The 14,852-nt window shown below is 40.7% G+C and overlaps 1 protein-coding gene and 1 long non-coding RNA gene across 2 annotated transcripts in view; one reads left to right on the forward strand and one right to left on the reverse strand.

Annotated features, from left to right (window-relative positions):
* The window catches only part of LOC146349795 (uncharacterized), an 87,585-nt gene extending 78,787 nt beyond the window's left edge, over positions 1 to 8,798 (forward strand). Inside the window, exon 3 of the long non-coding RNA XR_014789087.1 lies at positions 8,163 to 8,798. This is a non-coding gene — a long non-coding RNA (uncharacterized LOC146349795). The remainder of the gene's footprint in view (positions 1 to 8,162) is intronic.
* The window catches only part of ROBO2 (roundabout guidance receptor 2), a 721,099-nt gene that overhangs the window by 54,032 nt on the left and 652,215 nt on the right, over positions 1 to 14,852 (reverse strand). The window contains exons 21-25 of the mRNA XM_084843509.1: positions 14,189 to 14,470; positions 13,707 to 13,832; positions 11,783 to 11,939; positions 6,704 to 6,964; positions 857 to 1,068 (exon numbers count right to left, since the gene is read on the reverse strand). Of these exons, the coding sequence (XP_084699635.1) occupies positions 857 to 1,068; positions 6,704 to 6,964; positions 11,783 to 11,939; positions 13,707 to 13,832; positions 14,189 to 14,470 (1,038 nt within the window). The remainder of the gene's footprint in view (positions 1 to 856; positions 1,069 to 6,703; positions 6,965 to 11,782; positions 11,940 to 13,706; positions 13,833 to 14,188; positions 14,471 to 14,852) is intronic.

Here is a 14,852-nt window from a genome sequence, read left to right on the forward strand (position 1 = left end):
CTTGGGCTTCAGTGGACCTCAGGCAACCTTGATACAGGGCGTTAAGTACAGGTGCAACATCAGTTGAAATGAGAGGCCTAGAACGAGGTCATGATAGCCGTGTAAAAACAGCACTTTCTCACAAAATGAAGTGGCTGTCTATCTTCTACAAAGATCAATTTTATTACCAATTCACGCTGGACAAGCTTAGTTTTTCCAGGTTTAACTTTGATTATTCTGTTTGTAACTTCTCCAGGCATGCGAGGAATAAGGAACACTACAGCAAAAGATGCTGATTAATTAAATGGTTTTTGGCTGAAAGGGAACAATGATTAAATCCAGCAATATGAAGTGAGCACAAAATGAATGTGTCACCACATTTCAGTCCTTTGATTCTGCAACTAAGCATTCTGAGGTTATTCAGGAAAACAGTTGTTTTACTTCTTTTTGTTCATCAATTTAAACAGCCCAAAAAATGAAAATAAAAATCTAGAAGTCTTTTACAGATAATGTCGGTTTTTCATGTTGCTCCTGAGATACAAAATATATCATTTTTTAAAGTCAAAAGTTCTTTTCTTCTACTCCCTGCCCCACGTGTAATAGACTTGCTTTCCCAGTAGAGTGAACTTTCCATGAAAGCTGGGATATAATTGACTTTTCTTTCATGTCTTTAAAGCTTTTTAAAATTCATGAATTTTCTTATCGTTTACAGCAAAGCAAAAGCATTTTCAAATCCGTCTTTAACTGTTGTGCTTCATATTAACACATTTTAAATGCAACAGAAATAGAGCAGAATAAAATGCCCTTACAATTATTTTATTTATGACATATTTTACACATTCACAAATGGGGTTTATTGTAAGTTTGGCTTGCCTACCTGTCACAGAGCTGTCTAGATTGTCCATGCTGGAGCCTGGAGTGTGCTCTAGTCCTCTCAATGGCCTTGTGATTTCTATAGCTTCTTCTTCAATATCATCCTCGTCATCATCTTCTGGAATATCTGTTTCTAAATCTGATATTAGAGTTCCAGACACATATCCTAATGGTGGAACTGGGGTCTGGGGTGGCTGAGTATTGCTTTGACTGTGCCTAGAACAAAGAAGAAAAGGCATATGCTTATCAGCAAATTTTAAAAGCCATAAAATGATTTGGTCAATATAAATCCCTTTAAAGTCCCATTTATTTCAACTGGTGAAATTTAAGCATGTGATTTAACACTCCAACTCAAATCAGTTGGGCTTCTAGGTGCTTTTGACAATGCTTTAGAATATCACAAATGCAAAGCGATGTGAAATAGATGTATTGTAAGGAATGGGGGACATACTTCTGAAAAATGTATAGTCAATTGTTACCCTGGACTTTACAACATTGTATGCCAACTGGGGCAATACACCTAGAAGAAAGCAAAAACAGTGGCATTATTTCTAAAATAATGCTAGAAACATAAATACTGTGGATAAGAAATTCCAGAGAAATCAATGAAGTAAATCTCTAAGGGAGCAATCCTATCGAGATAGGTGGCTGCCTCTGAACTCGGAGGTGACCACCTATCCAAAGCAGGGCAGGAGAAGCACAGAGGGGGATTGTTCCCTCCGTGCTCCTCCTGCCCTGCTTTTTCGGATAAACAGCTGATTGCAGCTGTCTAGCCATAGGAGCACGGAGTGGGGAAGCAGGCTGCTGTACAACACATAGGATGTGTTGTATAAGCACCTATGCTCTCCCCGCCCCAGAATGTCCCCAGCCATGCCCCTTTCCGGCTGCTCCGTGCTCCTCTTGCGAGCGCTAGGGATGGCGGAGAATTTCTCCCCGAAACTTTGGGGGGCCGAGCGCCGTGTTCGGCCCCCCGAACAAGTTTCGGGGAGAAACTCTCCGCACCCCCCCGCCCCCTGCACCCCCCCCGGGACGGGACTTACCTTTGCCGAATGTCCCTCTCGGCGGCGGGTCCGGCCGGCGGTTCGTCGGGTCTTCGTCAGGGGCGGGGGCGGCAGCCGATCTTTCGACCGGCTGCTGCCGCCGCCATTGCAATAAAAGAAAAAACAAAAAACGCCCCCGTGATAGGCTACGTGACGATTAACGTCGCCTATCACGGCTAGATTTGCAAAGTCAGCCATGATAGGCTACGTAAATCGTCACTTAGCCTATCACGGGTGACTTTAAAAAAAAAAAGCGCGTACGGATAATGGCGGCCCCCATAGGGAGCCGCCATTCCCGTTCCTTATTTGGTCGCTGTAGTCTACGTAAATGTTTACGTAGACTATGGCGAAAATAAGGGCAACGCTATTTGCGTTGCCCTTATTTTCGCCGTAGTCTACGTAAACATTTACGTAGACTACAGCGACCAAATAAGGAACGGGAATGGCGGCTCCCTATGGGGGCCGCCATTTGTGTACGTGCTTTTTTTTTTTTTTTTAAGTCACCCGTGATAGGCTACGTGGCGATTTACGTAGCCTATCACGGCTGACTTTGCAGATCTAGCCGTGATAGGCTACGTTAATCATCACGTAGCCTATCACGAGGGCATTTTTTTTTTTTAACTGTTTAGTTCGCGGCCGGGCGAGGCGCCTCCTCCCCGGTCTGAATTTCGGCCGGGCGAGGCGGGAAGCCTCCCCCCCGGCCTGAATTTCGGCCGGGCGAGGCGGGAAGCCTCCCCCCCAGGCCTGAACTTCGCAGGGGGAGCAACGAAGCACCTCCCCCGCACCGCGGGAAATCTTCGAGGACAGGTAAGTGACTTTCGTCCACCCCTAGCGAGCGCAGAGGACGAGGATGGGGCTGTTCCATGCTGCCTCCAACCAAGGCAGCGTGGAAGTGGGGGGAGGTCAGTTCTTTGAGGTTGGTTCCTGGAAAACACCATATCCTATGGTTGTCTAGCTGCCATCTAGCGGCCATAGGAGTGCTCCCTAAGTATATTTTGGATGTATTTATGACGTTAAAAAGATGAAATCAGATGAACAGGCCAAAAGCCACATAATTTTATGTGCACTGCAAATAAAGAATATTTTTTCTTAACTTTATTCCTATTGGAGAGCAAGAAATGACTTCTAAAACAAATAGAACATTGATATACCAGTTTTGTTAGTTATTTTAGGTAGGTCATATTTAGAATGGCTTAATTTCTGAGCTGCTTTAACCAAAACTGTTGAGGCCATTTTCTTGCCTCAAGATTACAGAATAAGTCAACAATACAGCCTTCCATTTTGTTCCAGGAACTACCAGAGTAAAAATACTAAAATATAAACTGTGTGATACTGTTCTGTGGACTACTGATCTACAGGAAGTAAGGAAGGACAGCAGAGACCTCAAAGATGCAACAGAAATAATTTAATAAGTCCCAACATTTTTTGAGTCATAGGACTAGGGCAACTGACTCAATCTTCTCAAGTAGCACCTAAAAGAATCTTGCATGTTCCTAATAACCAAGTAACCAAGTAGCTCCTGGTAACCAATGAGGCTGAGTCAGTTTCCCCAAAGAAGACTCTTTTGAGATATATTGACTGGGTCTGGACAATCATGTCAGTAAAAGAAGCCATTGTGGCTTCTCCCCCCACCCCCGTGCTTACCACATGTGTGACCGTTATTTACATAATTCCCCGTGGTGCAGCATGGGTTGGCGTGTCGTCTGAACCCAGTGCGCTGTAGGGTACACTTTATAGCCATCCTACAACCCATGACTTCTAGTGGAGGTTGTAGGGTGGGTATGAAGCCATTCTTGCCATGCCGTACACCCGGTTCAGACAAAACCGCAACCCACGCTGCATTGCAGGGAATTAAGCAAATGACAGTCGCACCCACAGGGGTGGGGGGAGAAGCCACAATGGCTCCTTTTACTGAAGAAGAGAATTGGGGTGTTCAGTCTGAACACCCCAATTCTCTTCTTCATTCCTTTAGGGTGCAATTCTATGCATAGGGTGCAATTCTATGCATTCAATTCTCTTCTTCATTCCTTTAGGGTGCAATTCTATGCATGTTTAGACAGAAAATGTTTTACAACTTTACAGTCTCACTGGCTGGGGAATGCTGGGAAGTTGCAGGACTTTTTTCTACCTAAACATGCATTTTTCTACCTAAACAAACATTGCACCCTTACTGACTTACAAAAGTCTCACGTGATCCAGTCAGCTAGTCTACAGAGATGTCAAGAGGATGTGGTCAGGGCCAGGGCTTGACAGGGTATATAAACATTCAAATTCCTGTGTGAAAGTATGTTGGGTATGGGAACAGTTCCACCTTGGATGCTGGGCATAAACGTGGATGCTAGACTAAGAGAAAGATATTTGTGCTGTTAACTGGGCTTCTGTTCTGAGGCCCATTACTACAGAGTTGCCTAGGACAGGCATGTTGCTTGTTAGCAAGGCTATCTCTAGGTCAAACTTCACACTGTGGTTTACAGAAGATACATATAAAAAGATCTCTCTAAACAAAATCTCCCTTAATGGCAGATTTCTAACAATAACCTCACTTGTACGTGTTCATTCACAGATCAGTCCTCATAAAATGTTATAGCTCATTCTTTGGGAAATATATTCACTATTTCTTAAGACAGCATTTTTTTCCTTTGAGTCTTGTGAAATAAATGACTGTGATGGATGGGACCTTTGCATATCCAAACATTGCTATAACCACATAACTTGTTTCCAGAATTACCACTGTGGAATGCTTTAATCCTAGTTTTAACTTGCATTTGAAAAGCGTAGAGACAGGCTTATTTCCATTGCTTATGGTTCAGTCTACATTAATTTCTGCATGTTCCCCAAATATGTTCTCCACAATGTAATTGATTATAATTAATCATGCTGCTTCATCTTACTGTTCCTTGTATTGCTTTGTACTATTATTGTAACTGGAATTGTTTTTAATAATGCATTTTAAATATGATTTTAATATTTATATGTGAACTGCTTAGGGGTTTTATTATTTATTTATTTATTTCATTTCTATACCGCCCAATAGCCAAAGCTCTCTGGGCGGTTCACAAAAACTAAAACCAAACAACATATTATATGTGATGGTATAGAAGTATCACATATAAACAAACAAAAATAGACCATGTAAACATGTTTTTGAATGCCAGGCTACTGCTAGTTTAAAAGAAATGAAGAATGGCAACTCCAGTGCCATATATTATATTATTAAATTAACAGAAGTGCGTTTGGTTAGGGTCATTTGAGACAGTACTGTACTAAGGCACACTTAATTGATCAGATATAGTGTACATTGGGTGCACAGTTCTCTGTATAAAAAACACAGATTACAGAATGAGATTCATGATGGTAACTGACACCAAAAGTTGCACCTGGAGTTCGTATGCCACCACAGGAAGCATAACAGCTGTAAGGTACAGGCTGAAAGCAGGCCAGGGCATGCATCTGTGTCCTGCCTGGCACCATTATACATTTAACCTAGACCCAAATTAGCTGATGCTTGGTCTTGGCTTGTTCTATAAACAAGCTATATCCCATGGAGGAGGTGGCCTAAGTACTCTGTCGTTTGGCTGCAGCTTGCAAACGAGGTTGGAGTACTGAAAATTGTCCAAGGAAAACAGCTGGCTTTGGCATCAGCAGAAAATTCATACAAGCCTCTTTGACCTATAATAACTCTTCAGTGTAAGTTGTGGCCTTTGTATGTCAGGAAATATTCCCCCTTTTTTCATTGGCACTATGCCATTCAGCAAGTAGTTTTACTTTAGTTCACATTCTCAGTCATTTCTTGGCTTGCTGAAATTGTACTACTTTTAAAAGAGTGTTTCAGCATGTTAAGAGATCTCCAAAATGCCTGTGACTTTCTATTCTGTAATAGAAGTCTGTTTTGTTATTTTCAGTCCCTGAGCAGGGTCTCTCACAGTTGGATCAGTTTGGTATTTCATTCTTCATCCTTTGAATACCAGAACTAGTATTAATATAATTTCTGATATGTATATTTTAAAACATCTTCCTGCATTACTGGTACAGCAGAATTGGGAGGTTAAATGTGTCAATGCCGCAACTTCCCCAGGCATTCCATCATTTCATCCTCAAGGTAGCAATGAGCATCAGCCTGTTCTAAAAGAGTTTTATTACATAAAAATCATCCTGGGGTTTCTTTCCTAATATCCTGTGAAATATGGCATGATTTATCTCAGAAAACGTTGATTTGTGGGATTTTTTAAAAATTCCCTATCAAGGTAAGTAACACTATAAGATCCTGATGGAAGCCATTAATTACACAGGAAATGTGTAATTTTGTTTTATGTGTGATTAGATACTTGTCTTCATTAAGCTAGATGTTCCAGTAAGTACAGTGTAATAGTGCCTAACTCACTTATTTTAGTAAAGTTTTAAATAGTAAAATTATCTTGAAGAAAAAAAGCTAAACTGAGCTGATGTTAAAAACATTCATGTATTTTTTTTAAACATTACTTTAACACATGATCAAGGAATGGGTTCAGTAAAATACATCACTGTGTACCACTGTTATGGGAGAACATACAGATGTTGGACACCACTCTTCTATACAGCTGTTAGAAGCTGAGAAAGCTTCCTTTGTTCAATAGCTGGCAATTTGGCAGTTCCTGTCATGATGCTGCCATGGGGACAGAATCCACATCTGCCAAAATCTCCTTGCTGTTTAATTACTAAAGGCACAGGTATATCCTTCAAGGCTAGGCATGGTCAACCCTGAATGTTACACTCTATATTATATCACTTCTGGTGTGCTCATTTCCCAAATACCAGGTCACTGTCACATTTACCATGCTTGCTTTGCTATATCAAATTGATAGGCCCTGGTCAGTTCATCAAGGTGGGCTTGAAGCATAGGTTGCATCTCTTCTCGTGGAGAGGGCGTTAGTGTTGCGGTGGACTGCTGTCCAAAGGAGATTGCAGGGGAAGAGGCAACTCCTCGGACAGGAGGTGTAGGAACCCTGTCATCTTCTTCTTCAAGCTCATCCTCCATTCCCTGATGCAAGTATGTCTGGACTGGTAATGGTGGGCACCAACCATCACTGTCGTACCTAGAATATAAATTATTTCAATTTAGGATCTGTCTCATCAATTTAAGCCATGGAGTTCTAACTATAAAGTTATATGGACAATGGATAATCCATCTTTTTTATTAGCACAACTAAGCAATTTTTATAAGCCAAATAAAGCCGGGCTCTACAAAGGTCAGGCACAGATTTCACCATTTTTTTCAGCAAAACCAAGATTTTACATTTTATCTTTTTGATAAAGGGCAAAAGGGGCCCAGTCAACAGTGATCTCTAGTAAAAGTCCATTGGTAAATTTCATTCTAAAACTTATAAAATTCTGCAAGACAAAAGCATAAAAACAATGAAAGTGGGATTTTCAGTACCATTTACTATGTATTCTGTTGTTATTTATGTTAACGAATTCATACTATGTCTAAAGTCAAATGTGGGCATTATGGATAAAAGGATACTGGAGGCTGATCAAATCTTGTCAATATATCAACTGCCCTGTTGGCAACCTAGTCATAGGCACCCTTACTTAAAAGCAAATTCAGCTGAAGAAATGGGACTCACTTCTAAATAAATATTCCACTTTGGATTGCAGTTATGAAAAGTAAGAGACTGTGGTTAGCAAGTTTGTTATAATAAAATACTTATGTGGAATTCTGCTGTGAAATCAGGTATCGTGCCCAGGGCTGGAGATTTCTACAGAAAATCTATCCAGCCTGGCTTGGCTTGGCAGATCCAGCTAGTCCCATTTATGAAATAGGCATGCATAGCGTTTTACTATGTGTTTATGCAGCAACTGTAGGCTAAGGGAAACAAAATTGGAAAGAAATGAATCCCATAGTGTTTGGAGTATTTGCTTTTTCGGAAGAATAAGCCAAGTTCACTTGTGCATAATAAAAAAATATATGTGAAAATGTTTGCGCAAGCCCATATTATTCATATCAAATATTGATAACCCAAGAACATATCTACGGCCATTTAACATTAAATGCTAGCAAACATCTAGGGCATTTCTTGAATAGGGTTGCGCAGGAGTATTTGGGGGGGGGGGTGGTGCTCCAGCCCTTTCCTGCCCAAATAACTGCCATTCCTGCCCTTGCCCCTCCTTGCAATGTTCCTCCCTCAGTTCCTCTTTGTTCTACTGTCAACCTTGGTCTTCAAAGGTTCTTCAAGTGTTCCCTGGCGATGAGTATGCATTTACATTTATTTCTTTAAATATTTCTTTATACAGAAAGAATTTCCATCATGCTGAAACGTAAGGATGTTGTGCCATCTTTTTCTGGGAACAGCACTGTGACTCCGGTATTTATGCTTTTGCACATCCTTTTGCTTTTGAATAAAAACATGGTTGATTTGCTCAGCAGAACACATACTTGCATTTGGAATGTTACAATTTGGAACCTCTAGCATCCACCCTGCATTTTGGAATAAGAGAAGCCTGGTGGTAAGATGAAGAACAAGCAACAGTATAGGGCACAAGGAAAGGAATGAAGGGGGCCTTGCTGGTGGCAGCTGTTTTCAGCCATTGTGGCTGAAACTGGAAAGCCACATGGTGCTATGCACTGCTCACTACTGATTGTCTTCCCATCTCCGGTCAGGATCAGTCACTGACATCAGAATGCTCTGATCACACTGTGACAAGGAAGAGGGAGTTCAGGTGAAAGGTCTGGCAGTATAGTGTTGACTGCCTTCCCCACTTTCCTGAATCGTGAATGCCTGAATCGTGAATCATTATGCAGATAATGCAACATAAATATGAGTTTGCATTTTATTTCCACATATTAATTGCACATTTTAACTCTTCCTTTTGTATTTATAAACCAAATAATTTACTAGAATAAAATAGCAAAGCTTTATTCCCACTATGCAAACTGTGCTCAATTTTTTCCTAGGGATCTGGTTTTTCAAGTTAAGTTTTCCTCTGATAAAGCTGTACTTTAAGGAAAACAGCAGTCATTATCAATGCAACATTTTAAATAACTGGAAAGTGTAATTTGAAAGACAAGCTGAGTTGTGTGAATCTTGAAAGTATGCTGTCAGTATCACAGATTACTTAGCTTTAAGTAACCAGTGTTGTCTTGGTGTCAAACATAATTTTCTCAACCAAATAATAGATACTATACACAATTGAGAAGCCAAGACCTATGTCATGAAGGTTTCTCTACAGATAATGCATCAATTTACCTGTCTTATTTATCAGTGTGGTGTCTTTAAAATATATGGAAGTTATTTGTCTTTTATTGCACAATTATCTGGGCTGAAAACTGCAAATACATTAAAGTGCAGATACCCTTTTTTTGTAATTATAATTAAACTCTTGCATTAAATTATCTATTCTTTCTTTGTATAGACCCAATTCTGAAGTGCCTTCTTGGGACACAATTTTTAGGGGCAAATGGGGCTTCTATTAGCAAAGCAGTTTGAGGACTATACCATGGAAGTTCAGCTAGGGAAAACATTTTTCTCACATTCCAAACATCTTGGAAACTGGTTGATTCTTGGATTAAGAGAGAACTAATCATTAACAATGGGGCCACGGTGGCTTAGTGGTTAAGATGCTGAACTGCAGACTGGAAGGTCGGCAGGTCAGCAGTTCGAGACCCGAGTGCTGCGTGACGGAGTGAGCTCCCGTCTTCAGTCCCAGCTTCTGCCAACCTAGCAGTTCGAAAGCAAGAAATTGCAAGTAGATAAATAGGTACCGCCTCGGCGGGAAAGGTAACAGCGTTCCGTGCACCTCGGTGTTCAGTCATGCCAGCCACATGACCACGGAAGCGTCTTCGGACAGCGCTGGCTCTTCGGCTTAGAAACGGGGATGAGCACCGCACCCTAGAGTCGGACACGACTGGTTGGGGACACCTTTACCTTTACCTTTTAATCATTAACAAGGGTGGATGAATTTTACATAGTGGAATCATACAATTTACTTTTCACCCTGGTGGCCCGGGATTCAAGGAGTTCTGCATGTATCCCAAGTGCTTTTGAATGCACATTGGCTCTCTCCAGATTCCATTTACAAAGATGTTTGCTGCATCTAAACCCACTTTGGTGGATATCTCAATGATTTGTGGCAGCTTTTGTGAGTTAATAAGTGAGAAGAGGGTACACAGGACCAAACTAGACATATTGGCGGAGATGCGTGAATGCATCTCTATCAGTTTTAAAACTTTTACAAATAGCAAGGCCCTGATCCAGACTGGGATGGTGGGGGTGGGAAATTGCAGCCCTGGGACTCCCAATCTAGATTGGGACAGTGAGGGAAGGGGGTTAACAGTGTGTTTGCCCATATATTTTCTCTGGTTGGGGCAAAAAAGCTGTTTGGGGAGATTTTCAGTGGGAAAGTGAGGGAAGAGGGCTTAAAACAACCCTCCACCCATGTCCCAAATGCAGATTAGAGGCCCTAATGGCTACTATTTGTAAAAGTTTAAAGATGATGGAAATGTGTTCACACACCTTTGAGAAGGTGGAAGAAGAGACAAGGGAGTCAACTATCCTGGCCCTGACACTCACTAACAGGGAAGAAATGGTTGATAAAGTGAAAGTAGTGGGGACTTTGGGTGGAGGTGACCACATCATCTTGGGATTCATGATATTGAGAATAAGGAAAGCTAAGTGTAATCAGACATGCAGCCTGGATGTTAGAAAATCTGATTTCAAGAAGTTTAAAGAAACACTGGGTGTAATCCCATCAGTAGAATTACTCGAGGAGAAAAGAATTCAAAATGGGTGGGCGATTCTTAAATCTGAGATACTGAAGGAACAATTGCAAATTATTCTGGTGAACAAGAAAAGTGGGAGGTATCTAAAGAAACCAGGATGGCTGGAAACCAGGGATGTATACAGGAGATGGAAGGAGGGACAAACTGTGAAGGACAAGTAGAAACAATTAGCCAAAGATCCACAACTTGGTGCCCTCCAGATGTGTTGGAGACTACAACTCCCACTTAACTCTTAGGTGATGGGGGGAGGGACTTCCTCTCTTCTACCCCTATTCCTCCCGTGTTTCAAATTAAAGCTGCAGTACTACAGTGTTTCCCCACTCCCGGCATTCCTAATGTTTGGTGGGGTAAAATCCACCATTATGTATGTGAGTTAATAAAAGAGAAAGAGATGGTGTGTTCTCAATCAGCTCCCTAAGTAGTGTCCTGCTTGTGGGTTTCCTGCAGGCAGCTGGTTGGCCACTGTATGAACAGAATGCTGGACTAGATGGACCCCTGTTCTGATTCAGCATGGCTCTTCTTATGTTCTTATGAAAATACCAAGGGCCGCAGTTTCCTTTGGATGAGAAAGAGGAAGCGAGGGAGCGAGCACTGGAGACTTTTGCAGTCTTTGTAATATTTATTTTATTTGCAAGTATATAAGTATAGCCTATAGGAAGCAAGCAGTCTCCTAAAAACCAGCAGCATAGACTTACATCATGTCCATGCTGCTGGGTTTTAGGGAGCTACTGTTTCTTACCTGCAAAACTGTACTTCAGCTTTAGCTAGCTCAAGCTGACATGCATCACTCTCTCCCTCTTCCAAATTTGAAAAGTGTGAAACTGTTTCTCTTCCCCTGACTCTACCTGGAGAATGTCATCTTCTGAAGGCTAGAGAAAGATTCCAGGCCATCAGAAATGTGCATCAGACCCATTTGTTCCAGGAATCAGTTCTTTTTTTAATGGAGAGAGGGAATTTTCAGAGAATTCTATTATAAGACTGTTACGTTAAAATTCACCAGAAAGAACATCTTGTCCCCACATACCAGTCCCTTCCTATCCAAACAACAGAATCAGATTGGTGCTTTCACATATTATATAGCATAGTTGTGAGATACTGAATTCCAAGTTGGGTCAAAAGAGAAAAAATACATTACCCTGCTTCTTGCTGATCCAGCCCATAGTGTTCTAGCTCTGTGCCTGGAAGAGGCTGTATTGGAGGGGGTGGAAGAGGAATGTTGGCCCAGTTAGACCCATTATTTTTCTGAGGCTTGGAAGTATTTTTGTTTTTCTTTTTCTTCCCTCCTTTCCCACCTGAAATCAAGACACATTATAGAAGTATGAAGAAACAAAGTTGAGTATTTACATTTCCTGAAAGAGCTATGATTCCAGATGGCACACTCAAAAAGAGAGAGAGAAAGAGTATTTTTATCTTAGCAACATCAGCAGCAACGTGTTATAGTTGTCATAAGGTTATAAATAATAATAGGGTGGAATGGAATGAAAATAGTCTGCATAATTGCCCAGAATTACTTCTTTTTATTTCACACACTCCATACAGCTTAGTCACAATGAAGCATAAGCTGAATAAAAGTTAAGATGTACTTGCTGTATCAAAACTATATTTATTGATTTATTCACGTCTGTTTTAAGCCTCCATGCAGTCATTGTTAGAAAAAATAATAGACCACGGAAAACTCTTTCAAATGGCAGATCCCAGTGTATTTATAATACTGTTTTGCATAATCTCCCTCTCTCTCTCTGGAACAGAGTTGCCAAGGACACAACCAAAAACTTTACTATTTAAGTTTATTTCTCTTCTTACTCAGAAGGCCAAGTGTCGCTGTTTTTAAAAAATGTGAATTGTAAATGTAACTGGTTTCTTACTAGAACAGTATTGGGGCATTCAATTAAAAAGTATTGATAGACTCCTTTTTGTAATACTTTAAAACCATCCAATTTAGTGGTCTTTTTTCCCCTAGAGAAAAAGGACACATACTGTAGAGGACTGGAAAAGGACTTGTTAAACAAACAAACCAGTGAAAACTCAAGAAATGAGAGGCAGATCAATAGGAGGAGAATTTCAGTTAATGTATTTAACGTTTGAGGGGAGAACCAATACAATGGCGACACACAGTCACAGCTATGTGCTGCGCCCTGAGGACGAAGAACATAACAAGGAACAGGGAAGTAGGTAATTATACAGAAGAACATTTCAGTAGGAGAAGAGAGCTGAAAGTTGCACCAGGGTTGGAGAGTTAAGGGATATAGGGAAATACAGCAGACAATAAAGCAGTAAAAACAAATGGAGCTGGCATGGCAAAATAGAGGTTACTAAAGGAGCTTCATACCAGATTTTTAAAAAGTATTATTGAAATGGCATAATTTTGCACACTATAATTTGACACAGCCAAATTGTTTTCTGCAGTTTCTAATACCAGGTGACCTGTTCCTCAGTGGCGTGGTGTAATAATTATAATACAGCATACAGCATAATACCCATATCTTATGTTTGTATGCAGCTCCGAAACTTTCTAAAAGCCACTGTCATGAGAAGCTTATCTTTGGGTTCCAGTATATTGCTATGGATGGATGTCTTGATGTACAATAGAAATATTGTGAAGCCTCCCAGGAATTTGGGTGTGTGTGTGTTCAGCAATGATACAACCAAAATATTAACTTCATCATGAAGCTCCTCGGAGAAAGCCAGTACTATAAAGTGGAGATTGATTTACGAATAAAGTCAGCATTGTGCCAGAAAGTTACAAAATAAGATTTCCAATCATGCTGGAATACACAGGGTACAAAGGCTACATATATTTTCTTATTATCTCTAAATGGGTTTCTTGTTCAGTTAGGGCAAAAAATGCACACCGTTGTTTCTTTTCTTTATCAAAGTCATGGTTTTATAGACAATAGCAATACATCCACAAATGTCTAAATGAAAGACACACTGAAATATTTGAACACAGACACTTCGTGTAGTGATCACTCTTTCAAGGCTATAATTGGGAACAGAAAAAAAAAAAGCTGCTTACAAGCATAACCACTTCTCCTGACACATATTGCATTGAAACCAACCTGAGAGGCTGCCACTTCGTTCTGAGCTGTTGTGAGAGCTGGTGGTGCTGAAATCCTGTGACTGGTTGTGTGGCATTCTATTAGACAATCCCTCAGCCAATCGGTAGTCAGGGATGTAAAGCAAGGCTAAAGGTTAAAGGGCAAAGGTCACAGTGCCATCATGTGATTAGTTTAAAGCACATGCACAACATGCAGTTAGATGGTAAACAGCTGATGTGGTAGAACTGTGGAAAATATTTAACCTAGTGTATACTAATGGCAGCACAGTGGAGCGTAGGTAGGCTGTGACGTTGGCAAATAATGAAGTGAACTGAAATTATAGCACAATACAGTTAGCTGCATATGTAAGGGTACAGGATACATGCAAGGTATGTTATTATTAAGGGAAATGGGAACTAAGCGAGGACAAACTAGAATTCTGTAGCCATGCATAGAAAATTCTTACAAACAACTCTTATAAGAAAAATAAGAACTAGAATCACCATTGTTGCCTTTGTTCTGATCAGGTAGAGAGTAACCAAATCCCATTAGGTCACTTTTCTGCTGAATTGAACTTTTCCACTGGGGGTCTGGTAAATCAACTGCCAATTCATGGATGCTGTTGGAATGCAGTATTTGTGTTGTGGCATATGGAGTTGCCTGTGTTATTTGGCTGGAACTGTTGTAACTAGTTTTCGTAGTGAAGTCAATGCTGCTATAAATGGCTCCGTCAGAAAGCATTGTAGCGGTTTTATCCCCTTGGCCCGGCACTGGAGGCAGTACATCTATGATGAAAACAAGGGAATGAAAAAAAAATGGCACTACATGGAAACCCCAAACTACCCAGATTTTAATATGATAAACAAATGTTTTATTCTGCATGTTTGCATTTCAGCTGAGACAGGGTCCATGAGCCAATGAAGGGAAGATGATGTACAACCATTGCCTTGCTGACAGCATCTGTGACAAAATTTCCACTTGTCCTTCATGTCTCACTGCCTAAAACCATCTTTCCTCTGTACCTTCAGCTGTGAAAGTGAAGTTTGGAATATTTCTGTCCTGAAGAATTTTTTCAATTGTTCATTTCATGTCAGAGCCAATGAACTGTCTGTGCTCCCAGAAAATGATGAAAGGAGTGACTACAAATCACAGAAAAAAAAATCTCCT

This window comes from Heloderma suspectum, chromosome 3 (assembly GCF_057233095.1).
Source record: "Heloderma suspectum isolate Gila_16-S chromosome 3, 16-S_ref, whole genome shotgun sequence".
NCBI classification, from domain to species: Eukaryota; Metazoa; Chordata; class Lepidosauria; order Squamata; family Helodermatidae; genus Heloderma; species Heloderma suspectum.